This window comes from Marmota flaviventris, chromosome 17, assembly GCF_047511675.1.
Source record: "Marmota flaviventris isolate mMarFla1 chromosome 17, mMarFla1.hap1, whole genome shotgun sequence".
In the NCBI taxonomy this organism is placed as follows: Eukaryota; Metazoa; Chordata; class Mammalia; order Rodentia; family Sciuridae; genus Marmota; species Marmota flaviventris.
The window spans coordinates 23782394-23810370 of record NC_092514.1 but is presented as its reverse complement, the minus strand read 5'-3'; the positions used below and the strand labels follow the sequence as shown (position 1 = coordinate 23810370).

At 45.0% G+C, this 27977-nt stretch overlaps 1 protein-coding gene across 2 annotated transcripts in view; it reads right to left on the bottom strand.

The window, feature by feature from the left end:
* Nucleotides 1–6189: 6189 nt before the first annotated feature.
* Stx8 (syntaxin 8) overlaps nt 6190–27977 on the bottom strand; it is a 257620-nt gene continuing 235832 nt past the window's right edge. For both annotated transcript variants that reach the window (XM_027946946.2, XM_027946945.2), the window contains one exon: nt 6190–6366. In XM_027946946.2, coding sequence (XP_027802747.1) covers nt 6299–6366 — 68 coding nt within the window. In that variant the 3' untranslated portion in view covers nt 6190–6298. The remainder of the gene's footprint in view (nt 6367–27977) is intronic.

The window sequence follows — 27977 nt, the reverse complement described above, 5'->3', positions numbered from 1 at the left end:
TCCCTCCCTGTGGCCTCTGTCCACGGAAAGCAGACCAAGAGGCAACAACCTTAGGTTTCTTTGAGTAGGAGGGACAGACAGGTGGAGTGAAAGCCCAGGGCCTGTGCCTCAGTGGTAGCCTGCAGGCCCTGGGTACAGACTTTCTTGGAATTGCCCAGGTTCAATGAGACTGAAGTCAAGAAGAGACCCTTAGGGACTAGGAAATGGTTTTTTCAGGGTCCCAACACTTAAAAGACCCCCCCTCCCCACAAACTCCCAGAGCCAAGAGCATGGACAGACTCATGGATGGGCCACTGGATCACGGTTTGTGGACAGACACTCCCGTGGGCCATAGCCATGCCATACCCTAGGGGTATCAAAATTGACCTTGCCCCAAATAAGCCAGCCCTACTCCTTGTGTCATTGGAAATGCTTCCCTGCTCCCAAATGCACTTCCCACTCTCCCTCAACTCCCTCCTGTGTTGGAGATTTCTGTTCACTCAGAATTGTAAATGTTTAGTTGTGACCATGACATATTGTTTGGGTCAGTGTTCCTTTCCAATGCATACTAATATATTATGGTTATTATATATGAATATATTTAATGACATGGAAAGAGTTGTGGATTTTTTTAAAGCTTTTTTTTTTTTGGTTGTTAGAGCTGTAATGGACCCAGATGGAACTTGTAACGTGGGCCCCACATGATAGAACTAAATTCAGATATCATTAAATAAACTCTTGTATACTGTTTTGTCTCCCAGTCTTTCTTGGTGGCCTGAGTTATGGGTGGTGGGCATGTGGGGAGGGAGGAGGGGATGGAATCTTCTGACAACTTAAGGAATACGGCCCTTTTGCCCCAGAACTCCCCAGCAAGACAGCCCAGGAGCTTGCTTAAAAAAAAAAAAAAAAAACAAAACTACTAAAAGACAGTTTGCTTAGAAAGTTCTGGGGGCTTGCTGGCTCTGAATGCAGAGCTAAAAAGTCTCTCATACGCAATTGTCTGCTTATGTCCCCAAGTTACCGCCCCTGGGACAGATCCTTGCTTCTTCCTGGATGGGGAGGAACCCAGGGGATGGAGGAAAGGGGGTTCCCTCTAATGTACCCATATGGCAGCAGTGGGGTGAGGTGCCACCTTTGACCTTACCTGTTTGATTCAGAACCTGCAAATCTTCTGCCTCTTACATATCCAGTTTCTTCTATTCAAAGCCAAGTAGAGACTCTAAGGAACTAGGACAGGACTGGTGAAACTCAAGAAACCTTGCAACAGACTCCAGCCTTTGCTGAAGGCTTCATGCAGAGCAGAGACTGGGAAGATGCCAGCACCATGCAGCCACCAGGAGCTGAGCTCACTGGGTTTTTGGAGAGGCTATATTTAAACTTCCACATGGTTGTGATCTCGTTATTAAATAAACAATCCAGCCATTAGGAGCATGTTGTGTTGCCACGCGAAGTGGAGCCGATCGGCACCAGGAAGCTGTAATTTCTGCACCCGGCTGTTTGGATGACAAGGCTCAGCCACCGACCTGATCTGGCCCCTCAGCAACAGGGATTCTAGTGGTCCCTCCTTCAAAGGCACAGGAAACTGTCCTTTGCTGTGAGGCCAGCTGGCTGGAGGTGCCATCATCCGCTGCTTCTCAAGACAGATACAGGCAGGCTCCAAGGACCCGGAGCTGTGCTCTAAGCCAGGGCCGGTAGGCACATGCACTCAAGGTGCCCACTCAATCTTAGGAGCAAGTCCTTGTTGAAGACAATGCTTGACAGTGGGGTGGGGGTAGGGGGGGACAAGAGGCAGACTTCAAGTGGCTGGACAGGTCAAGGAAAAAGTAAGGCTTTTTTGTTGTCTCGTATGCCTCTGCGGGCCAGCTTGACTATTTGCAAGATTTAAGACTCCCCTGAGGCTAAGAGGTCTGTGATGCCCTTGGCACTTTGAGACTCAGGTTTGGTCATTTTAGGTCAAGTGTCCAGTTCTTAAGAACTTTCATGATGTGGCTTTTTTCTGTCCATAAAGTTGTCTGTGCCTCAGTGTGCTGTGTCTCTTTGGGGACTCCATCACAGCCAGGAGCTGGGCTGCCAGCTGCGGCCCCAGGCCCAAGCCTGCAGGAAGCACACCGTTGATCAGAGACACATTAGAATGGGCACCGTGGTCAGCCCTGCTGCCTCTCAGGGCCTTCAGCTCTGGCTGGGGAGACGAGGTAACATCTGTACAACTCACCCGATACAGGAAATTGTGCTGGGTTGCTGTGAAGCACTGGCCCAAGACAATAGGAAAGGCCCATTTTAGAGACTGGAATGTTGAAGTAAAAGGACACTGAGAGGTCCTCACCAGTGACCAGGGCCAGGCCAGGCCAAAGCCCAGAGGGTTGCCAGGAATAGATCTGCCTGGCTGCCCAAGCAGCAATTGGGGAGGTTCACAGTTCATGAGGCCTCTTTCCCCTCATCCCTGCGTCTCCCAGGGACAGTGTCTGGCATGGGGATGCCCACTCGTGGCAGACACACCCCTCAGTCTCAGATTTCGTTAACAGACATCTCTTTCCGTTCTCTTTTTAAGACTAAATAAAGACATATAATAAATGCGCCAAGAAAAACGGGGAGTGAAAAGGGAGAAAGAGCCAGTGAGAAACACAGTATATAGACGGATTAACTTGTTGCTTTATCAAACTGGAGACTCGGTGGGACAGTGAGGCATTTCTGGAAAGAGGTCAAGGCCTTTTGTTACTGGCACGGAGCTGGGAGGAAGTCTGTGAAATCGTACAATTAGAGGAAAGAGGAGTTTGGGCTCCCTTTTAAAATAACGGGGAGAAAGCCCCTTTAACCCCAGTGGGGCTAGGTTTGAAACTCCACCTAGGTAAGAGATCTTGAGTCTGTGCACAAAGCTGCCAGTGTAACTCTGAACCTGAAGGAGAAGGAAAGAGGCTCACCTCTCCACCAGGAGGGAGGCGGCAGCTCTGCAGCTGGCTGCTGGCAGTTCTCTTTAATGGGGCAGGGGAGAGCCAGGTGGACAGTTCTGGAAGCTTAGGTACAGTCAGGAATTCTGCAGCAGCCCCCATGGAAGGAAAGTTCTCAGGATCTGAGCTCAGAAGAGAGCACAGACCCAGGCAGGTTGGCTGGCTGCAGGCAGCAGAGAAAAGAAGGACAAGGGTTTTTAACATCAAATCTCCAGAGGCTAGGTGCAGGCTGTGACTCCGACCTTGCAGAAGCATATGACTCCTTGAAAGAAGCATATGGTCCTCGACTGATGACAGCTGAGGTTTAGTGCAGTTATCAATAATCACAAAGTTTAAATGGAATGAAAGTACCAGCTGTACCCGGGGATCTGGATTTCTTTATATGGTATCTAGACTTAAAATGCTTATAATTAATAATCAGCTAAGTTAAACAATTCTTACGCTGTTATCTTAAATAAAGTTTATTTTCACTAAAAAGTTTCCGAGGTGCTGGGTGCTGTGGCCCTGGCTAGCCAATCTTCTTTATCTCTTTTATGAGGGCTTACAGCTCGACCCATCAATCTCACAGTCTTTGCTTCAGGTCACCTGGGACTGTGGTCCTGACACTTTGGCAGGAGGTGGGAGTGACTATGCTTTGTGAACCATGTTGGCAAATGCTACTTTTACATGAGCCACCTACTTTTATATGAGCCACATGTCCACATGTGGACACTATAAGGTTGGTCTTAAGAAAACAGGTCCCCAAAAGTGTTGCATCCCAGTCACCTGGGTATTCCTTGCCACTTCTAGTCTGGTAAGGACAGGTGTCTCACTTGGGAAACTCACGCCTTGAAGAAGACCGAAGGAGCTGGTCTCTGTGTGGCATGCCCCTAGCCTCTGTATTCCCCAACATCTGAATGGTAGGTCCTATCTCTTTAACTTCCCAGGCATCTTTTCTTCCACTCTTCTGACTGTGGATCCAGAGAAGTGAAGTAACTGTTCTAGGGTCACACAGCTAGTAACACTGGGGCTGGGCCTAGAGCCCATTCAGCCAAAAGAACAGAAGCTGCTGTGTGTAGACATCAGCTCAGTGTTTTGCTTGAAAAGGCCTTTCAGTGTGACTGAGCCAGGACTCTGTGGCTCTGGTTCAAAGTTGTCCCACGAGTTGCCGGGGCTCCGTGCTGAGCAAGTCAAGAGGAGGTGAGAAAGTCAAACAGACTGTCAATGCCTCCTCTCCTGAGCCCCAGAGTGGGGGCCGGGGGCTCTAGGAGATGTAGTTTGTACAGATTTGGGGTTTCACACAGACTGGAAGATGTGGCTCTGAGGATTCCTGGTCTTCCATTGGGTGATCCATTAGCAACCGCCCCACCCTGACAAGGAAATGCATCCTGGGGCATGTTGCCATCCACAAGCCCTTGCCCAGGCTCCAGCAGGGCCTCTCCAGGAACACACCCGTGTGAAACAAACCTGCTCCTCTCTCCTCCCCTTCACTGTCGGAGTCCCTGAAGATGGCTCATGCTCATGGAGGTCCAATTCCTCACCCTCTCAGCCCTGTGCCAGCTCCCATGTGGACACCTCCCAGCCACCCTGATAAGTCTTCTGGAAGGGCCTGGGCCTCCTCAAGAGGTCACTGGGCACCAGGGTCCAAACTGACAGGAGAGCTTGTTTTCCTGGCTGGCTCACTTTCACATCCTCACGCCTCTGTCCTGCTGCACTAGGTTGAAAGCAGGCTCCTGAGCTCCAGATTTGGTGACCATCTGGCCCACAAGGTTCAGGTGAATTAGAGGCAGAATCCCTTCCTCAGCTGAGTCAAGTGACATGCTCTGTGCTTCCACCTGTGACTCGGTGCTCAAACAGGTGGTAGGGGGAGCTTGTCTCCTTTTTCTAGATGAGAACACAGAGGCATAGAAAAGAACCTGTTTGTGGTCACAGATCTGGTGAGGGGTGTGGTCATCCTGGAGCTGTTCACTGCATATTCACACTTCCTTCCCAAACCTTCCTAGTCCCCCGTGGTGACGTAGGACTAAATACTAGTTCTGGCCAGTGAGTTGAGAGCAGAGGTGATGGGTTCACTTCTGAACCGAACACTTCATTGCCAGAGTCCTCTTTTCCTCTGCTGGAGGGGCCTCAGTGGCTGTCCCATTGACCTGAGTTCTGGAGCAAGGAGAGGTGGTGAGATCTAAGCAGGTGTCTGGACCCAGCTCTTCCCTGCACACCTAGAGTCTTTGGTCTCAAGATCCCAGGAAATAACATCATGCCAGGCTGTACCATGTCACTCTTCCTGGTGTCTGTCTCTGTCCAGAGGGGAATTCATGTCACATCATCCTGAGAAAGTTCACAGGAGACCCTCCAACAGTCCCCCTCCTCAGTGATATCATGTGCTTTGGCAACTGCTGGGTCATTGACCCTAATTCTTTTTCCTTCTACCAGAGGCACAGTAAGGCCTGCTTCCCATCCTACTTTCCCACACAGGGCGGAGAGAAGGCACGATACTTGGCCTTCTGTTCCCTTCTAACTTACCCATCCTGAGGGCCTGACATCCTTCGGGGGCTGGCCCCATCGTCCTGTCTTTCTGAGCAATGCACACAAGTCCAGGCTCTGTGATACCCACATACACACTGCCAGAGCTGGTGTGGGAGGCAGACAGGCAGCGTTGTCCTTACTTCATGAGCGCTCCGTTTTTGAACCCTACACAGGACTCTACCACCTGATTGTGCCCTATTCTTACCCTTCAAGCAAGAGATTGGATTCTGGCTGCTTAGGAAGATCGTTCAACATTGAAAAGTGAATTCATTATCACTAAGCAAATGAAAAAGAATGTATTTTCAGGGAAGAAGGCAGTTACCAGAATCCAGAAATATCTCTAGGCAGGAGCAGCCAGTGCCAGTAAGAACGTGAACCCCGAGGGGTGACCTAGGCGGGGAAGGTTGGTGGGGTGTTTTCTTGGAAACCCCTTCTGCATGACCCTAACCTCACTGTAGCCTCACTGCCCGGACACACAAGGCACACAACTGTCCACTTGTTTCCTACATGGGGATGTAACATCTCCAAGCAGACCGGGCATCAAGGTTACAAACTGTCTACTAATTCGGCATCTCCCAAGATGCCCAGCACACTGTGGAGTGGCTGGAATCCATTGGCAGCCATGGGGCAGTCAGGAAGGGACTACTTGAGGGACCCACTTGCTAGCATCAAAATGACCAAGTTTAAAATCAGAGGGCTACACTGGGCCAACATTCTAGGTAGCTCTCAAGCTGCTGAGCTATGAAGCATCACACATCAAGAGTTCAGAGCTGTGGGGGAATTTATTGAGAGCAGATTTTGCGTACCAAAAGGGTGCAGGGCATTTATTCCGTCGTTGGCTGGTGTCACAGCGGGTGGTCCCTTTATTGCTATCAGTTGGTTGGCCAGACTGCAACAACCACAATAGCCACGAGCAGCAATAAAATCACCATTATCATCCCTGAAAAACAGAAGAAGAACATGCATCTTTTAATGATTCAGGAAAGCATTGCACATTCTATGAAGTATCTGCAAAAAGGGCAGTGGACACCGTTATGGCTTGGCAGGCTGGTGGATGCTGGCTCCTGGGGGCCTGGAAACAGCCTTTGTCACCTGGAGAGCTGTGCCAGTGCTCCTGACTGCAAGACTGAGAGGCCTGGGGGCAGGGCAGGTCTCTCCATTCAGCACTCCAGCAAGCGGTAGTGCGCAAAGCCTCCAGCTCCAGCTTCTGTGCGCCCCTTGGGCCACGAGGCCAGTGGGAACAGCTGAAGGTGTTCACCCTGTTACACAATTGAATTTTGTATTGGTGAAACGCCAACAAAGCAAAGAACTTAAGAATTTTACAAAGAAATAGTCTTGAATTCATTTTTTCCACAATCCATGTAGCTTCACTTTGTCTTCTTGAGTCTGAAACACATCACTCACCTGTAAAAAAGAGTACCCAGCAGACTAAAATTTTCTGTGGATATTTCTTGGATTAATATTTTTTCATTTTATTTCCTAACGCTTTTGGCTAGAGACCATGAAGGGCCCTCCCAGTCAGTATGCCCACCAGGGCCAGGCATCTGGGCTTACTATTGCCCATTCCCTCACTACACATGGCTGACTTGGACCTGAGAGAAACAGCCCTTCATTCAACAAGCTCACTGATTTTTCCCTATTCACTTGCCCAGTATTTAATTCCAAGTGCTTAGTGTGTACCACATGCCACAGGTGACCTGGTATACCCTAAAAGAACCAGGGCACGCCTACTACAGAGTAAGCACCAAGAAAAGCCTGCTAATCCAAGACTCCTAGGCTTCTGAGACTCCAAGGGGAAGTAAGGAGCAGATAAAGAAAATGTTTTTTATACAGTAACAAGGTGGGCAAAACACAAAGTGTCATTTGGCTACCAGGATAGCTCAGGAAGACCAAGATGCTGGTTCAAAGATGGATCAGGCTGGGTGCTGTGGCGCACACCTGTAATCCCAGCGATTCAGGAGGCTGAGGCAAGAGGATCACAAGTTCGAGGCCAGTCTCAGCCACCAAGTGAGACCCTGTCTCAAAAAGAGCTGGGATGTAGCTCAGTGGTACAGTGCCCCTGGGCTCAATTCCCAGTACCAAACAAACAAAAAAGACATAGCTCAGTGGTTTAGCACTTGCCAAGCATGCACAAGGCCCTGGGTTCAACCCCCAGCACTGCAAAGCAAACAAACAACCCCCCCGTCCCACAAACCAAAACAAACAAAACCCCAGAAAGGCCAGGATCCAAACAGTCTAATTCCTTCTCCTACAGGAGACCACAGGTTGCTTGTAAGCCACCACCACATTACTGATCTTAATAGCTAGAGATATACCCTAGGTAACCAATGGCTATATCTGGCTATTTATACTGAAACTAATATTAAATAAAGTTAAAAATTCATTTTTTTTAGTTGCTCTAACTATATTTCAAGGGCACAGCAGTTACATGTGGCCAGTAACTGCTGTGTTGGACAGACAAGATAAAGAACATTTCCACCATTGTAGAAAGTCTTACTGGATAGTGCTGACGTAGAAGATGGATTTTGTTTTATTTTATTTATTTATTTTTTTAAAGAGAGGGGGGGGGGTTATTTTATCTCCTGCTGTTTCCCCAGCACCTACAACACCACCTGTACATATCCCAGAATACATATTTGTTGAATGAATGAATGAATGCATGGCTACTCATAGTCATTCACTCATTCATTATGCTGGGGATTGAACCCAGGAGCACTTGATCACAGAGCTCCATCCCCAGCCCTTTTTATTTTTCATTTTGACACAAGGTCTCACTAAGTTGCTGAGGCTGACCTTGAACCTGCTATCCTCCTGCAACAGCCTCCTCAGTTGCTGGGAGTATAGGCGTGCGCCACTGTGTGCCAAGCCTTTGCAGTCTTTTAAATGTTCATTCTATATTTGGTTACTTTCTTACATGCTTTTACTTCCTCTTGGGTCAGTTTTGTTAAATTACGTGTTTCTGGGAAACTTAATTTTTTTCCCCCGAGTTTTCAAAATTACCACCATAAAAGTATTCACTATATTCTCTTCTGAACTCAATGCTATACCATATCTGTGTTCTTTTCCTGTCCAATACTGCTTACTTGTGAATTCTTTTTTCCTGACAACCCTTGACACAAGTGTTTCTCTTTTCATTAATCTCTTCTAAGAACAACTTTTGACTCTGATCATCTCTTGTTTCCTCATCTGTTTTATTAATTTCTGTTTTTATTTTTTAACATATATATGCATATACATACATGTGTATGTGTATATGTTGCAGTTGGACACAATTTTATTTATTGATTTTTATGTGGTGCTGAGGATCAAACCCAGCACCTCGCACACCTTGCACATGCTAGGCGAGCACTCTACTGCTGAACTGCAACCCCAGCCCTCTGTTTTTATTTTTGCTAACAGTATCTTTGGGTTTACTCTGTTAGTCTTTCTCTAAATTCTTGAATTGAAAATTAACTCACTCATTTTCCATCTTTCTTTATTTTAAAACATTATGCCTACACTTGATACAGAATAATTTTCTAATTTCTAAATATTTTTAAATATTCAAAAGTGATTTCTTCTTTGGTCCAATAATTACTTAGAAGCATCTCTATAATTTTTCAATTATACTGAAACAAGCTTATCAAAACATGCATGTACTATATTTTGATATAAAAACACTTGCTTTCCACTGGTCACAATGTAGTCACAAGTACTATTAATACTATTACTGTGGTTTGCTGCCTGCATTTGAACTTAATGAAAATGTTAATTCCAATAAGACACTAATGAAAATAAGAATACAATTTGTGCCAGGTTTGGTGGTATATGCCTGTAATTCCAGTGACTTGCAAGGCTGAGACGGAAGGACTGTAAGTTCAAGGCCACCTGGACAACTTAGTAAGACCCTGTCTCAAAAAAAAGCAAGGGTGGGGGGTGGGAATGTAACTCTGTGCTTGTTTACCATGTGCAAGGCCCTGGGTTCAATCCCAAGCACTGCCCACTGCCCCCTGCTTCCCAAAAGAATGCACTTTGCTTTCCATCCAAGTTCATAGACTTCCTGAATTTAATCCACAGGCCCTCAGGGTTCAATGTAGATCAGGCACTGTAAATTTTAAATCTATGATTTTGAATATTGAAAAAGGACTTAGGTGAGGTCCCTTGTCATCTCCCTGTGATAGTGGGTGAGTCTTTATTAATACAGCCTCTTTCTCTAAGGATTCCATCTTTAGAGAGTCCCCGTCTCAGGAACCTAAGGGTTTGTTCTCAGTCTTCAATCACCGGACAAAAACCTGAGATGTGGACCTGCGACCCACCGGCAGAACAGTCCCAGCAGCCCGCAGAGGGGCAGAGCCGCACCCCGCGCCTGCAAGGTAGGCGGAGCTGCGACCCACAGGCAGAACGGGCCCAGCAGCCCTCCAGCGTGGAAGACACATCGCCCCGGTTGGGGGAGGGGCAGAGCCACCGGGCGCCTGCAAGGTAGGCGGACCTGCAACCGACAGACAGAACAGGCCCAGCAGCCCGCAGAGGGGTAGAGCCACCGCCCGCGCCTGCAAGGTAGGTGGACCTGCTACTAAGTGGCAGAACAGGCCCAGCGGCCTGCCGGCGTGGTAGGCACATTGCCCAAATTGGAGGAGGGGCAGAGCTGCTGCCCACGCCTGCGAGGGAGACTTTGCAACTATATGAGAGCAATATAAATATATAGGGGGGAAATTCAATAACACAACAGTTTCACCAAGCAGAAAGAAACGCGAACAATATGAAAAGGCAAGGAAAGAAAGGACCACAAGCAATGCAGGTCAACTCAACTTTAGAAGAGGTAACAGCTGCAGCAGATGGAATGTCAGATAAAGAATTCAGGATATACATGCTTCAGATGATCTGGAGTCTCAAGGAAGACATTAGACAGCAAAATCAGACAATGAAAGATCACTTCGACAATGAATTACATAAACAAATCCAACAAGCAAAAGATCAACTATACAGGGAGATAGAGGTTATAAAAAACAAACAGAAATCCTAGAAATGCAGGAAGCAATAAACCAACTTAAAAACTCAATTGAGAATACTACCAGCAGAGTAGAACACTTAGAAGACAGAACATCAGACAATGAAGACAAAGTATTTCAACTTGAAAAGAACATAGACAGCTCAGCAAGACTGTTAAGAAACCATGAGCAGAACATCCAAGAAATATGGGATAACATAAAGAGACCAAACTTAAGAGTCACTGGGATACAGGAAGGTATAGAGCTCCAAACCAAAGGAATGAGCAATCTATTCAATGAAATAATACAACAAAACTTCCCAGACTTGAAGAATGAGACAGAATCCCAAATCCTAGAAGCCTACAGGACGCCGAATGTGCAAAATCATAAGAGATCTACACCTAGACACATTATAACGAAGATGCCCAACATACACAATAAGGAGAGAATTTTAAAAGCTACAAGAGAAAGGAAGCAGATTACATTTAGGGGTAAACCAATCAGGATAACAGCTGATCTTTCAACACAGACTCTGAAAGCTAGAAGAGCCTGGAATAACATATTTCAAACACTGAAAGAAAATGGGTTCCAACCAAGAATTGTGTATCCAGCGAAATTAAGCTTCAGGATGGAAAATGAAATTAAAACCTTCCAAGATAAACAAAAGTTAAAAGAATTTGCAGCTAGAAAACCATCTCTTCAAAACATCCTCGGCAAAACATTACAGGAAGAGGAAATGGAAAATAACAATGAAAACCAACAGTGGGAGGTAGGACAGTAAAGGAGGGAAAAATAATCAGAGAGGAAAACAAACCATGTTTAGTAACAGAAATAAACAAATATGGCTGGAAGAACAACCCATATCTCAATAATAACCCTAAATGTTAATGGCTTAAACTCACCAATTAAGAGACACAGGCTAGTAGAATGGATCACAAAACAAGACCCAACAATATGCTGCCTACAGGAGACGCATTTGATAGGAAAAGACATACACAGACTGAAGGTGAAAGGTTGGGAAAAATCATATCACTCATATGGACTTCGGAAACAAGCAGGAGTGTCCATACTCATATCAAATAAAATAGATTTCAAGCCAAAGTTAATCAAAAGGGATAAAGAGGGACACTACATACTGCTCAAGGGAACCATACACCAACAAGACATAACAATCATAAATATATATGCCCCAAACAATGGTGCAGCTATGTTCATCAAACAAACTCTTCTCAAGTTCAAGAGTCTAATAGACCACCATACAATAATCATGGGGGACTTCAACACACCTCTCTCACCACTGGACAGATCTTCCAAACAAAAGTTGAATAAGGAAACTATAGAACTCAATAACACAATTAATAACCTAGACTTAATTGACATATATAGAATATACCACCCAACATCAAGCAGTTACACTTTTTTTCTCAGCAGCACATGGATCCTTCTCAAAAATAGATCATGTATTATGTCACAGGGCAACTCTTAGACAATATGAAGGAGTAGAGATAATACCATGCATCTTAACTGATCATAATGGAATGAAACTGAAAATCAACGTTAAAGGAAGGAAGGAAAAATCATGCATCACTTGGAGAATGAACAATAGGTTACTGAATGATCAATGGGTTATAGAAGACATCAAGGAGGAAATTAAAAAATTCTTAGAGATAAATGAAAACAGACACAACATATCGGAATCTATGGGACACATTGAAAGCACTTCTAAGAGGAAAATTCATTGCTTGGAGTTCATTCCTTAAAAAAAGAAAAAAAACAACAAATAAATGATCTCATACTTCATCTCAAAATCCTAGAAAAAGAAGAGCAAAACAACAGCAAAAGAAATAGAAGGCAAGAAATAATTAAAATCAGAGCTGAAATTAATGAAATCGAAACAAAAGAAACAATTGAAAAAATTGATAAAACTAAAAGTTGGTTCTTTGAAAAAATAAATAAAATCGACAGACCCTTAGCCATACTAACGAAGAGAAGAAGAGAGAGAACTCAAATTACTGGCATACGGGATGAAAAAGGAAATATCACAACAGACACTTCAGAAATACAGAAGATAATAAGAAATTATTTTGAATCCTTATACTCCTATAAAATAGAAGATAGTGAAGGCATCGATAAATTTCTTAAGTCATATGATCTGCCCAGATTGAGTCAGGAGGATATAGACAACCTAAACAGACCAATATCAATTGAGGAAATAGAAGAAACCATCAAAAGACTACCAACTAAGAAAAGCCCAGGACCGGATGGGTATACAGCAGAGTTTTACAAAACCTTTAAAGAGGAACTAATACCAATAATTTTCAAGCTATTTCAGGAAATAGAAAAAGAGGGAGAACGTCCAAATTCATTCTACGAGGCCAACATCACCCTGATTCCTAAACCAGACAAAGACACTTCAAAGAAAGAAAACTATAGACCAATATCTCTAATGAACCTAGATGCAAAAATCCTCAATAAAATTCTGGCGAATCGGATACAAAAACATATCAAAAAAAAATTGTGCACCATGATCAAGTAGGATTTATCCCTGGGATGCAAGGCTGGTTCAATATACGGAAATCAATAAATGTTATTCACCACATCAATAGACTTAAAAATAAGAACCATATGATCATCTCAATAGATGCAGAAAAAGGGATGCTGTACTTTGTCGAATGCTTTATGTTCAAAACTCTAGAAAAACTAGGGATAACAGGAACATACCTCAAAATTGTAAAAGCAATCTATGCTAAGCCTCAGGCTAGCATCATTCTGAATGGAGAAAAATTGAAGGCATTCCCTCTAAAATCTGGAACAAGACAGGGATGCCCTCTCTCACCACTTCTGTTCAACATAGTTCTCGAAACACTGGCCAGAGCAATTAGACAGACGAAAGAAATTAAAGGCATAAAAATAGGAAAAGAAGAACTTAAATTATCACTATTTGCAGGTGACATGATTCTAAACCTAGCAGACCCAAAAGGGTCTACAAAGAAACTATTAGAGCTAATAAATGAATTCAGCAAAGTGGCAGGATATAAAATCAACATGCATAAATCAAAGGCATTCCTGTATATCAGCGACAAATCCTCTGAAATGGAAATGAGGACAACCACTCCATTCACAATATCCTCAAAAAAATAAAATAAAATACTTGGGAATCAACCTAACAAAAGAGGTAAAAGACTTATACAATGAAAACTACAGAACCCTAAAGAGAGAAATAGAAGATCTTAGAAGATGGAAAAATATACCCTGTTCATGGATAGGCAGAACTAACATCATCAAAATGGCAATATTACCAAAAGTTCTCTATAGGTTTAATGCAATGCCAATCAAAATCCCAACAGCATTTCTTGTAGAAATAGATAAAGCAATTATGAAATTCATATGGAAAAATAAAAGACCCAGAATAGCAAAAACAACTCTAAGCAGGAAGTGTGAATCAGGCGGTATAGCGATACCAGACTTCAAACTATACTACAGAGCAATAGTAACAAAAACAGCATGGTACTGGTACCAAAACAGGCGGGTGGACCAATGGTACAGAATAGAGGACACAGAAACCAATCCACAAAATTACAACTTTCTTATATTTGATAAAGGGGCTAAAAGCATGCAATGGAGGAAGGATAGCATCTTCAACAAATGGTGCTGGGAAAATTGGAAATCCATATGCAACAAAATGAAACTGAATCCCTTTCTCTCGCCATGCACAAAAGTTAACTCAAAATGGATCAAGGAGCTAGATATTAAATCAGAGACACTGCGTCTGATAGAAGAAAAAGTTGGCTACGATCTACATATTGTGGGGTCGGGCTCCAAATTCCTTAATAGGACGCCCATAGCCCAAGAGTTAATAACAAGAATAAACAAATGGGACTTACTTAAACTAAAAAGTTTTTTCTCAGCAAAAGAAACAATAAGAGAGGTAAATAGAGAGCCTACATCCTGGGAACAAATTTTTACCCCTCACACTTCAGATAGAGCCCTAATATCCAGAATATACAAAGAACTCAAAAAATTAAACAATAAGATAACAAATAACCCAATCAACAAATGGGCCAAGGACCTGAACAGACACTTCTCAGAGGAGGACATACAATCAATCAACAAGTACATGAAAAAATGCTCACCATCTCTAGCAGTCAGAGAAATGCAAATCAAAACCACCCTAAGATACCATCTCACTCCAGTAAGATTGGCAGCCATTATGAAGTCAAACAACAACAAGTGCTGGCGAGGATGTGGGGAAAAGGGTACACTTGTACATTGCTGGTGGGACTGCAAATTGGTGAGGCCAATTTGGAAAGCAGTATGGAGATTCCTGGGAAAGCTGGGAATGGATCCACCATTTGACCCAGCTATCGCCCTTCTCGGACTATTCCCTGAGGATCTTAAAAGAGGGATACTGCCACATCAATGATCATAGCAACACAATTCACAATAGCTAGACTGTGGAACCAACCTAGATGCCCTTCAATAGATGAATGGATAAAAAAAAAAGTGGCATCTATACACAATGGAGTATTACGCAGCACTAAAAAATGAAAAAATCATAGAATTTGCAGGGAAATGGATGGCATTAGAGCAGATTATGCTAAGCGAAGCTAGCCAATCCTTAAAAAACAAATGCCAAATGTCTTCTTTGATATAAAGAGAGCAACTAAGAACAGAGCAGGGAGGAATAGCATGAGGAAAAGATTAACATTAAACAAAGACGAGTGGGGGGAGAGAGAAGGGAAAGCATATGGAAATGGTAGGAGACCCTCAATGTTACACAAAATTACATATAAGAGGTTGTGAGGGGAAAGGGGGGGGAACAAGGGAGAGAATTGAACAACAGCAGATGAGGTAGAGAGGGAAGATGGGAGGGGAGGGGAGGGGGGATAGCAGGGGATAGGAAAGGTAGCAGAACACAACAGTCACTAATATGCCATTACGTAAAAATGTGAGTGTGTAACCGATGTGATTCTGCAATTTGTATTTGAGGTAAAAATGGGAGTTCATAACCCAATTGAGTCAAATGTATGAAAGATGATATATCGTGAGCTTTGTAATGTTTTGAACAACCAATAAAAAAAAAAAAAAAAAGAAAATGACAGTCCCACTGCTGGTGAGACTGCAAATTGGTGAGGCCAATTTGGAAAGCAGTATGGAGATTCCTGGGAAAGCTGGGAATGGAACCACCATTTGACCCAGCTATTCCCCTTCTCGGTCTATTCCCTAAAGACCTAAAAAGAGCATGCTACAGGGACACTGCTAAATTGATGTTCATAGCAGCACAATTCACAATAGCAAGACTGTGGAACCAACCTAGATGCCCTTCAATAGACGAATTGATAAAAAAAACATGTGGCATTTATACACAATGGAGTATTACTCTGCATTAAAAAATGACAAAATCATAGAATTTGCAGGGAAATGGATGGCATTAGAGCAAATTATGCTAAGTGAAGCTAGCCAATCCCTAAAAAACAAATGCCAAATGTTTTCTTTGATATAAGGAGATTAACTAAGAACAGAGTTGGGAGGAAGAGCATGAGAAGAAGATTAACATTAAACAGGGGTGAGAGGTGGGAGGGAAAAGGAAAGAGAAGGGAAATTGCATGGAAATGGAAGGAGACCCTCAGGGTTATACAAAATTACATACAAGAGGAAGTGAGGGGAAAGGGGAAAAAAAAACAAGGGGGAGAAATGAATTACAGTAGATGGGGTAGAGAGAGAAGATGGGAGGGGAGGGGATGGGGGATAGTAGAGGATAGGAAAGGCAGCAGAATACAACAGACACTAGTATAGCAATATGTAAAACAGTGGATGTGTAACCGATGTGATGCTGCAATCTGTATACGGGGTAAAAATGGGAGTTCATAACCCACTTGAATCAAAGTGTGAAATATGATATATCAAGAACTATGTAATGTTTTGAACAACCAACAATAAAAATTAAAGGGAAAAAAAAAAAAACAAAAACCTTGAGATGTACATCAGGGGCCTGCACACTGTAGTCCACGGACCAAGCCTGGTTGTGGTCTGTTTTTGTACAATCCGTGAGCTAAGAATAGTTTCTGCATTTTTAAAGGGTTGTCAAAAAAGTAAAAGAAGGAAGAGATGCGACATGCGGTCTGTGTCTGCAAAGCTTGAACCATTTATTATCTGGTTCCTTACAGAAGTGTGCCGACCCCCGCCGTGTACCGCTAAGACCCTGGGGTGTATCACTATGACTGATAACGACCCAGCTGCAGCAATGGTTCATTCCCTTAGGTTCTAGTTTTTAATCCTTCCCTCATTTCTTTCATCTAAGGATTTCCTTTTTTTCCTTGTAAATCCAGCTATGCACTAACATTACAGGGTGGGGTTATAATATTCTAGCTAGCATTTCAAGATGTCTGCAGTGAGAAGAGTCTGGGGGGGGTGTGTGTGTTAACATATCTAAGTCCATCTTCTCACCAGATCCAGAACAAAACTCTCCATTCATTTCTGTCTCCAAAGACATCTGAAGGTTGACCACAAGTTCCAAGTGGGCAGGAGTTCTACGATTCTGGGGTCATTCTGCTACATGTTGTGTTCCTAACAAGGGTGCAAGCTTTATGCTGTGCAGTGTGGGGAGAAGACAATGGGCAGGATGGACAGACTGAGAGGCACATGGGGCCAGTGCCTGGTACTCCAGGGTTTAGGCACCCCTGGGATGAGCAGGAGGAGCTGCCTGGGGAAAAGAGGGAGACAAGCAGAATGTTTTAGGAAGAGCCACTGTCACCGTCTCAGGCAGGTTCGCAGTGGAGGGTGCCAGTGTGGGGTGGTGCAGGCACTTGAGGCTGAGAAGCTCCTTATGCAGCAAGGGTCCTCAACCCAGCAAGGGTCCTCTGCCATGGCCCAGAGTAGAAGCCCATACAAAGGAGCTTGAATTTATAAACCCAGGGTGATGATGATAGGAAAACAAGTGGTGAGAAGAAAGGAATCAAGAATGACAACGAATCTGATTGGGAAGACAAAAACATCCATCTGGTTTTCGTTTATACACACAAAAGCTGAAATGCAAGGGAAGAGGCCTCTGGGCTTGGGCGCCTCCCCACCTCCCCCTCCTGCCAGCTCAGGCTTGATGGCTGCAGCGCACTAACCTGCTTCCAGCTCTCTCGCCTGTTCTCCTCTAGGCTGCGGCTGGAACAGTCTCTCTCCAGCATCATCTGACCAGATAACCTCTGCCTCAAGTCCCCCAGTGGCTGGGACTGAGATCCAGGCTCTGCAGGGGCCCCGAGGGCCCAGAGCTCAGGCCATCAGGCCTTCTTCACTTCTCAATATGCTACACTCCTGCCCACCCCCAGGCTTTCACACCCGCTGTCCTTCCCACCTGGAGATCTCCCCATCCCTCGACCCACTTAATCCCCAAACCTCAGCATCAGTGTTGCTTCTCAAAGATCTCTTTCTGGACCCCCAATTACAAGACTCTTTGTCCCTCTATGAACTTATCAAAATCATTGTCTGTCGCCTCTGCTGGCACTCGAGCATCTACAGTGGAGACTGCTTTCTCATTTACCATCATAATCTTAGTATTTAACACAAAGCTGGCACATAAAAAGAGGCACCATGCAAATACAGTAAGCGCATAGATACAGTGAATATTTGGAAGGTACAAGCAAAGAAAATAAGAAAGGCACAGAAGAAACAGTCTGCAGGGAGGGAGAAGCTGAGAAAATGTGTCAGGAGGACAACAAGGCTGATAGCAACCAATAAACACCAAAGAGACTCTAAGACAAGGAAAAAAAGTTCCTGGATCCTGGAGACCTTGACAGGGCAGTTTCAGTCAAAGAGCAGGTGGGATTATCGGAACTATTAAGATACAGTGAGGCCTTTTAAAGTTGCCAATTTGTCTGTCACTGAAACTGTGAATTAGACAAATTATGCTACAGAAAAGGCATGATGGGGGTACACACTACCTCAGAGGAATGAAAATGCATTTCACTCTTGACACCTTAGACGGAAAGTTGATAACATGTGATAAACTGGGTGCTTGTCCAAAGATGAAAAGGGGACGTTGAGAGCAATGACAAATAAGACATTTACATTTTAAACCCTTTCAGAGCAAACATGAGTCCTTTGGGTAGAGATTTTTAACAGGCTTAAATAAACTGGTGTGCACCGAGGGTCAACAAAGGAAGTCATTTTAAGGTGGCAAGTGACAGGGGCCAGTAAAAGCCAATTGCAGCCTTTAGGATTCTTGAGGCCAAAGAGAAGATGTTTACATACCTTACCAAAGTGGATCCCTCCTTACAAAGAAGCTTTCTTGGAATGTGATAACAGCACCACCTTTCTGAATGGAAGATGATTAGGGAATAGTAACCAAGGAAGTTTTCAAAACCAGGGAAAGCTAGGGCCTGCCACACACAGAATATTCAGAGATCCAGGCTTTGTGCTCTGTGCTGCGGGAGTGTTGCAAACAACCACTCTTCTCTCTGTTTTATACACGAGGAAGCTGAGGTTCTGGAAGGTTAACTCTCCTAACTAAGGCCCTGGAGCTAGTAAGAAGAGCTAGCACATGAATCCAGGTGGGTCTGAGTCATGGCCTTCTTCACCCTCCAGGGCCACCAGAGCATGTGTCTGTGTGGAGCAGGGTCTGACACCCACAGAGCACATGCTCTGTCAGGAAAAGAGGCCCAGACTCCTTGGGCTGAAGTACTTGGATATGGTTTCTCCTGGCTTCATCCAATGATTTTCTCCTTCCTTCCACTTTTTATGGTGGAAAACTTGAAATAGTCACAGAAAGAGTCCACTAAACCATGAGGAGCCATCACCCAGCTTTCAAGGATCAGTTCATGGCTGGTCTGGCTTTATCTGCACCCTCACCTGCTCCCTGTTTTCAGTCAGTATCTGGAATCAAATCCCAGGCATATTTCATCGACAAGTATTCAGTAAGTGTCACTGAAAGATAAGGCACCCTGCTAAAGAAGCACAGCCACACAGAACCACAGAGGGTTTGACACTTCCCAAGATGGAGGCAGGGCAGAGCCTCCAGCCTTCCTGACAAAGAGGAGTGGAGCCAGCTTGGAGGACGTGGGAGACAGTGCTGCGCGTGGTCCTGGGAAGAACTCGAGCTGTACTGAGTCACGTATGAAAGACAGACCTCAGTTCTTTTGCCTCCAAATACTGTTCAAGCCTCAGGGGGTCTCGTCATCCATCCCCAGCTAAGGAAATGTTTGACATTTTGGAACGAAAAAGACAGTTGAACCTCTGGGAACCTGCCAACTCTGAAACAATGAATGCTCTCTGCCCTCGACCCTAGGACGGAACACCTGGCGAGGCTCCTGACTTCACAATCGTTTCCTCTGCACTTCACTCAGCTCCTGCCCTGGTACTGCCGGCACCTGGCAGGGCAGATGTTCCCTCCCAGTACTCAAGAGTCCCTTTCAGGGGCAGGCATGGGGTGCCAGGGTTACAAGAGTGGAAAAAATGTCCATTTCCTCTGGTCAGTTTACCAGATGAGTATTACTCAACCACTTACAATATTTACAAGTCCAGCTCATGGCAATTAAAAAAAGACCTAAGAAAACAAACTTCTTTTCAAACTGGGAAAGGACATTAAACATAGTCTCTCAGGAACAGGAGAGTGTTTTCTGAAGATTGTTCATCTGGATTGATGGTCTACACTTTTTTCCAGTGAAACACTGGAAACCAGTAAGTGATGGGGCCTAGCCTGCCAACACCTCCACCATGGTCGGGCATAGGTAACAGCCCTTGTACTAACTGGCATGGAGGAAGAGGGGACAGAGGAGGAGTATATGGAGTCTGGCTTTTCCTGGGGTGGTGAGGAGAGATCTCTGTATTGGTCCCTTCTACCCTTCCACTGCAGGGCAGTGTGGGGGGTGAGCGTGATGGGAGGAGCGGGGTGGAAGGATGCAGGGGTGGGAGGCAGGGGAAGATAAGGGATCTTCTTATCTGGACGGTCTTGTCACAAGGAAAGCCATCCTGGCAGCCCACCATTGTTGGTTGTTTTGAATCAAAATACACATTCTTGTTGGCTACCTTATATTTCTGCACTGGAAGAGGCCCGGCCAATGAGCAACCCCCACACAGCTAATGACCTCTAAAGAGCGGTGCAACCTTCTGAATGACTCCTGTGGTGGGTTGTTTTTTCTCCAGTTGTGCTGTCAATAGGTGGCATTTGCTCATGTATTAACCAGCTGGTTTTTCACTGATCAAATGAATTCTTTGCAGAAGACTGAGCTGAGGTGGAGAATGCCCAGGAAAAGAGAAGAAAAAAAAAAACTATAATATTTGTTTTCAAAAGTTCATGTAAATGTTCCCTTTAATCCCATTACTGGGCAAACAAGCTAAGAAAAGAGTAGGTCATGTGGAGAAGGTGAATGTATTTACATTCGGATGCTCCGGATTGAGCAGGGAGAACTGCGGTTGCCCTTGAATTCTCCCCCTAGACCTGCTCGCTCTGGAGCTGGGTTTGCTCTGCTTGGTGGCTGCCTGGTGTGGACACCACAGTCTTCCTCCAATTTGCCTGGCAGCCAGCTGGGCCACAGAACCAGAAACTGGTGGTGGGGAAAGGGGGATCCAACCACTGATCTTGCCCCTCTTGAATCTACTTTACCCCCGTGGGTGTACATGTTAATTTCTCCTTAATAATGCTTTTGCGAAAGTACTGTGCAAAATCTTTCTTGATATTCTGCATTTGCTTTTATTCTTATCCTGCATTCCAAATAATCTCTATAAGGTTTCCTTTCTATTTCATGGACTGACCTTCCTCTGCAGCTCCAGGGGGTTACCTTCCTTTCCTCAATGGACCCCAGCTGTCTTCCCCCTCTGCCTACAGGCTCGACCCGTCCTCGGCCGACCCCAGCCCACAACCATCTACATCCTCCACGATGGCTGCTCAGGCCTACACATCCTGGAGACCCAGAGTAATTTACAGCAAGGCTGTGACTCAGGAACAACTGTCCTTCATCTTCAAATTCTTATGTAATATTTCTTTCCTTAGGATGTAAGATCTCCAGACACATGGATCATGCAGTCCAACATGGTGGAGGGGTACCGGTTGTACAGTCAGGGACACTGGACTTCAATTCTGCCACTTACTAGCTATGACAAATTGGGAAAGTTTCTTAACTCTGAGTGTGGTTCCACCATATGTAAAATGAGAGTAAAATAATACTGACCTCATAGGCTTGGTGTGAGGATTTCATAAAGCAAAGTCCACTAAACTTCTAGAACATAACTGGCTCTCGATAAACTGGATCTATGCCGTCAATAATGACTGCTCCTGTCTAGCTGCCTGAGGACGGTGCCTTGTGTATGGCAGATGCTCTGCAAACGTCCTGTGAGACAGCCAGTCTCCCAGTGTAACAACAGAAATAACATGTCATTCATTCCAAAAGACAGGGAAGAGGAGCAAAAACAGAGGAACACCTGGGTGGCATTTGGTGTAGAGACAGAGATCAATTCTAGCTGGGGCCGTCGGTGATGACGGGCATCCAGGAAAGGTTGGAAGTTCAGAGTGGAATATCTGGCAGCATCCGTTTCGGTTATTAGCTACAGGAAGGGCAGCTGTGCTGGGCAAATTCTGGCTGAAGTCAAAAGGCAAGGGGGCCACAGCCAAGTGGACACCAGGTGAGAGGAGCTGTGAAAAACCCACACGTAAAAGCCTTTGAGGAAGCAGAGGTCAAAACAGGGGCACTCGCTGAGGACGGGGTCACAGGCACGGAGGAGAGAAGGTTAAAGCAAACCAAAAGAGGAACCCAAGGTACAATCCATTCAGCTACATGGTGGGAGGGGCAGAGAGGAACCCAGAGGCCAGGGAGCCCAGGCAATCTGGTTATTTGGGCACAAATCACAGTGATGATAACAATAAGGATACCGAGTCCAATATTAGCAGCCTAACGAGCAGAAGTCACGATAAGAGCACCGTTATGCCGTTAAATACAAGTGCTCATAAAGTTTTACTGTGCCCAAATCCCATGCTATTGTCACCATAAGGCAATGAAATGGAGCTGGCAGGGAAACAATCTCCCCCAATTTATAGATAAGAAAATGGAGACTCAGAAGCCAAGTGGGTGAAGACGACGACTCCCAGCGCCTGAACCACACTCCCTTAAGGGGGCCCTATGAAGACAGCCAGCCCATGGCAGGCCTGGTTTTAGGCAAATGGCCACAGTCTCTGGGAGGGAACATCAGGGAGATCAGTGGACTCAGGAGCCAGGAGGTCAGGATGGGAGGAGGCAACGAGGTGGGGGAACGAGATCCTGCAGGACGAAGGTGGCAAACCATGGACTGTGATACGGAAGTGACAATGTGACTCCTCAAAGAAACACATTACAAGACAAAAAATCAGCTTCTGAATAGGATCTGCTTATGCTCTGGTTCTGACTGGAAAGAAAGGGGGAATTCAGCAGATCTTCACTTTATTTCTGTTTTGTGTCACGCCGACAAACAATAATCGACAGTCTCTGCCTTTAGACTGGGTGTAGGAACAGTGTAGTGCAAAGAGGGGGGTTTTGCAGGGACCTGCCTGGCTCCTTTGCTCTCTGGGAGAGCCACCTACACCTCTGCAGGCTGCCCTCCCTCAGGGGTCACACTAGCAACATGCATGTCCCAAGCCTGGCACATGGCCAGTGCTGACTAACTGTTGGTCGTGTTCTTCTGAATATCACCAGCTTCCCAAGGGAAGGACTTGTTCTTTTTCATGGTGACTCTGGAGGGACCAGGCCAGTGCCCCCAGGTGTGGGATGGATTCTCTCAGTGACATTGGGAAGACAGAGGGCCCTCTCTAACCCTGACACCTCGCCCCTCACCTCGGAAGGCACAGTTTGGACATGGCGAGGAGCCGCCTATCAGTCCCTGTGCCCCTCAACGCTGACAAGAGGGAGGGAAGCTCTGTGGCAACTTGAATGAAGTGAAGGCAGTGACCCTGGGGGAGAGAGGTGTGGAGAGAGACATCTGGGGGCCAGAGGGAGCAAGAGCACTCTCAGCAGGAAGCAGGAATCAGGGGAGGTGACCTAAAAGGCGTGGGGGTTGGGACGAAAGGGAAAAATGGGCTGGCCTAGAAACAGGAAATTAAAAGGAATTAAGACTCCCAGAGACGGGGCACAGGAGCTGGACGGCGGCCTAGTAAGAGGCAGGCTCTGGAGTCTGGATTGGGGATCTAGGGCACTAGCACCTGGGCAGGCGTCAGGTAGATGTGGAGCAGCAGCTGCAGTCCCTAGGCCACAGGCCAACACTTGGTCAATGGAGTCCCCATTCCTGGGCCAGGGCACATCAGGTAGCAACAAGGTGTCAGACTTGGTCAAACTGTCCTGATGCTGAACAAGAGCACTGCCCTGGATAGGACTTCCCCAAGAGAGTCTGATGCACACACACCAGAACCTGACTCAACACTTGTTGTTGAGTGCCTACTGTGCGTCAGGTCCAACGGATGCAAAGATGCGTATTTGCCTCTTTATGAGCCTGTTGGTCTCAGGAGAGAGGCAGAAAATCAACTCCATTCCTAACCACCCCCAAAGCAAAAACAGAACCCTGCAGATGATAACCGTCCCTTAGAGGGAGTAGATAAAAATTCGGCCATTATTGTTGCTTCCTGAACAGAAAGTGCTGAGTAGTTTCTAGGCCCCATCTGTGTTCTTAAAGTGTTATTCATTTCCCTTCCCCAAAATAAGTTCAGCTCAGCAATCACCACAATTCAACAGCAGAATCCAATTGTAAATAGGTAATCCTTCATATCAGCAATCAAAAGCAGCGTATTACGAGTTGTCAAGTCAATAATTTAATGCCGATTCTCTGGCGCATCAATATTTGCTGAGAAATATCCCCTCCTTGTGCTGCGTGTTACCCCTGGGAATGTGAATCTGGCAGAAATTCAAGTGTCTCGGAAAAAATGGTCAGGAACTTTGTTATGGATATCTTGTTTTGACAATTCCCTCTCGACTGAGTATCCAAAGATTTCTGGATGGCTCCAGTCATGCTACAGATTGTCTACCACAAACCCCTTCATTTGTCCTGCCTGGACTGGACTATCACCTGGCACCAATTATGGACACCTGGCAAGGTGACGCCAGGGCAATTCTGCTAACCCATGTAGAGAAAGACAGGGCACAGAGGCATAGCTTTGTCAACCCATCAAATGTTTATCCTTCTAATTAGTTAAAAGCAAATCATCCCACCAAGATGCCAATGGCTACTGAGTGGCAGATCTGATCAGTCACCGAGTTCCAAATCTCAGAACATCATATTACAGGGGTGGCGCAGTAGCCATGTCTGTTCAGCTTGACCCTGCTCTCTGTACACAGCTGACGTGAGGGAGCCCAGTGGAAGCCAGACAGGCTTTCTCCAGGAATTTTGGATTTTGAACTGAGCACAATTGGGGCTCAGTCACAGTAATGGTAACACTCAAGCCACAATGGTCACAAACAGCCCAGAGTGTCCTACACCCACCTTCCTTCTGATCCCTCCTTAGATGTTATTGGTTCGATCATCACACATATTCTTACAAGTAAGCCAACACTGCTCAAATAAGGTTTATGTGTTTGTTTGTTTTTTAAACCTAAATGAACCAAAGTCATCATCTCTTACTTGAACCCAAGATCTTTCAGTAGAGAGATCATCAGCAAAAATAACTGTCTTTGTTATTTGGAAAAGTATTTGGAGAATGATTTTACTTTAGTTTAGTCTTGAAAGGATAGTTTCAAGGCACTGTTGTAGCATGTGGTCTTGAGTTGCATCTCCTCACTCTGAATATGTCAGGGTCCCAACAGAAATAGATGTCACCATTACAACAAAGTGTTCCTAGATATCTACCAAACTCTTCTCTTTCATAGTCATAATCCTATTATTTTATAACTGTTCTTTAATTAATGTTATAGATGTTGTTCTGAAGAGTCAAGGTATAAAAAAGATGGTTCAAGTTCTGGGGCAAGAAGTACTTGGAGCCAACTGTCAGGACAGGAAAGCTTACCCTCTGTAAACAAAGCTAACAAGAACACATTGGATGGGCCAAACTCGTTGCTTAGAGCCTTCCCTGTGGGGATCCCTTCTTCCCAGGGCACCAGTGTACAGGGTTTTCAGTTCAGGCAGGTCCCAGGCAAATGCACATAGCTCTCACTACCATGGTGCTGCTAACCATGTCCATGACCATGGTGCTAGGCACTTGATACTCATTATACACATTATACATTGAATACTCAATAAATGTTTAAGCAACAAATAAAATAGAAGCTCCTCATTTCTGATATGGTTATAAAGGCAAAAAAATACTAATATCCTCTGTATTCTGTATTTCTAGGGTAGTTTTTAATCAAATATTGATTGTCTTATTCATTGCTAGTATGTGCTCAAACAAAAATCTCTCTGCTCTCATTGAAATGATGCTGGGGGTGGGTGGTAGAGGGCAAAGACAGACAAAAATAATAAGGCAATACACTAGGTAGAATATGCTAACCGTGCCATAAAGAAAAATATGCTCATCTTTTGTTGGTGCATATCTTAGGTGGTGGCTCAAAGGTTCGAAGGGTATACTGAGGAGGGAGTGCTAATACTTTCCAGAAACTGGCCATCCTACAGTGGGATTTGGAAATATACTGTGGGTAAGATCAGGGTGCTTCCTACACAGCATCAGGAAGCTGCCACCCTTTAATGTTAATAATATATAAGCTTAGAAATAACACTACTTAGAAATAACATTACCAAAGTTTGCTGGAATGAAGGGTGATGTAATGACAACTGGAAACAGAAAGGGGACTTATTATGAAAAAGCAGCGCTAGAGAGGAAGAACTTATCAAGTGTTCCAGCACTTTCCAGGACAGAGGTACCCTGCCAGCAAACTGGTGTGTACTTGGTCTCTGGGGGACATGGGTTCCCAAATGAAGTAAGACACAGTGCTGCTTCTTGGATAGCAGCTATTCCTCAACTGGCCTCTTTCTGCCCCTTCTAGGCCCCAGTGAAGAGGGTTCTTCTTAAACTGATGGCTCCTGCCTTTACGAGGGGCCATTTCACTTCCCCACAGTGTTGGCTGAGAACTGCAAAGGGCTGGCCACCAGCTGGCTGCTGGAATCCAGAAAAAGTCAAGTTGTGGTGGGAGAAGTAAGATAAAAGAGAATTTGGAAGAATTTGGGTAAATGCGTTTCCAATAAAGCTGGGGTTGCTAGCATCACTTCCAGTGCTTCGGGTGGGTGGAGAGCCACTTTCATCCTGGAGGCCACATGTGTCCCACCTAATCCAAGCACTCCTTTGGATTACAAGGTGACACAGACCATGTATTTAACTGAGGGCCACAGTTGGAAGAACAGAAGAAAGACGACTGTTAGGGGCTAGGGGAGAAAAGAAAAATAAGAGGGGAAAAAAGTGCTGGTGAGAGAGCAGTCAGACATGGGGCTCTCACTTTAAGAGCCAAGTCTTTTCCCAAATAACCAGAACATAAGTCATAATTATTCAGTGTGGCTGTGAAGAATGTCCCCATCACCGAGACAGAAAAAATGGCTCCACTGCATTCAAAAGGTCAAAGGTCACCTCAGCTTTCATATGGTCACTAGTAATAATCTTAAACTCTCTGGCCACTAACTTCCAGCACTGTGTGTCACTTCCCATGTGTTCAAAAAAAAAAAAAAAAACGACAGAGGATATCAATATGTGGACATGGTGTGAACACAAGTTTTTGCTCTTTGGGAGGCTGCACAGTCTAATAAGTTGAGTTGTGGGTTCAGAAGTCAGACTGTTTGCATTCAAATCCCAGGTCTGTCATTTGGGTAAGGGACCCAATTTTCTAAGCCTAAAATTGGGAGACTAATAATCCTTAGCTCAGAGTTGTCATGGAGACAAAATGAGATGAAATGCTCAGAGCTGAGTGCATTAGCTGGCATGTAGTGTCTCTTCAATTATTCCTGCTATAGAAGTGGCTTCCATGATTATCGACCCTTGGATAGAAGACACTTTGGTCCTCCCTCAAGTCTTCAATGCTGTCCACATCCTACTCATTGCACAATACTGCTGCAAGACAGGGACCTCTAAGGTGAACTGGGTCCATCCCCTGCCCTTGGGTCTGGCCACTCTCAGCACAACCCAACATGGCTGCCAGGCTTTTATTGAATGATCTCTCTCTCTCTTCCAAGACTCTAGCATGAAAACAGATTCTGAAATGCTCACACAAAATTCCCCAATAAGTATAATATGCATTCTCCTGTATTTATTCATATTCTCCTTTAGGTATAAAAATATCTAAATTAGGAGTGTATTGATAACAATGCAATTCATATTTGCTCTATTGGAAGAAAGGTGTGTCTTCTGCCCAGAGTGCCCAGGATGCTCTTCTCCCTAGGCCTTGACACGACCATTTAAGGCCATCACTGCAACAAGATGGGGTGAAAACTGCACCCCCCACCACGGGTCACCTGCTAACCATGGGTCAACTGCTAACTTTTCATTAGTAAAAGGATGAGAGCCATCAGAGTTGTGAGCCCTATGGGCCCAACAGAATGAGAACAAAAAGAGAGATTTCGAAGCTGCTCCTCAGTGGATCACGAAAAAAGGACCTTTTACCCAAATCAGCATTGGTCAATTTAGAAAAGCACAGGAGCAACAGGAACAGTCAGTCTGCAGAAA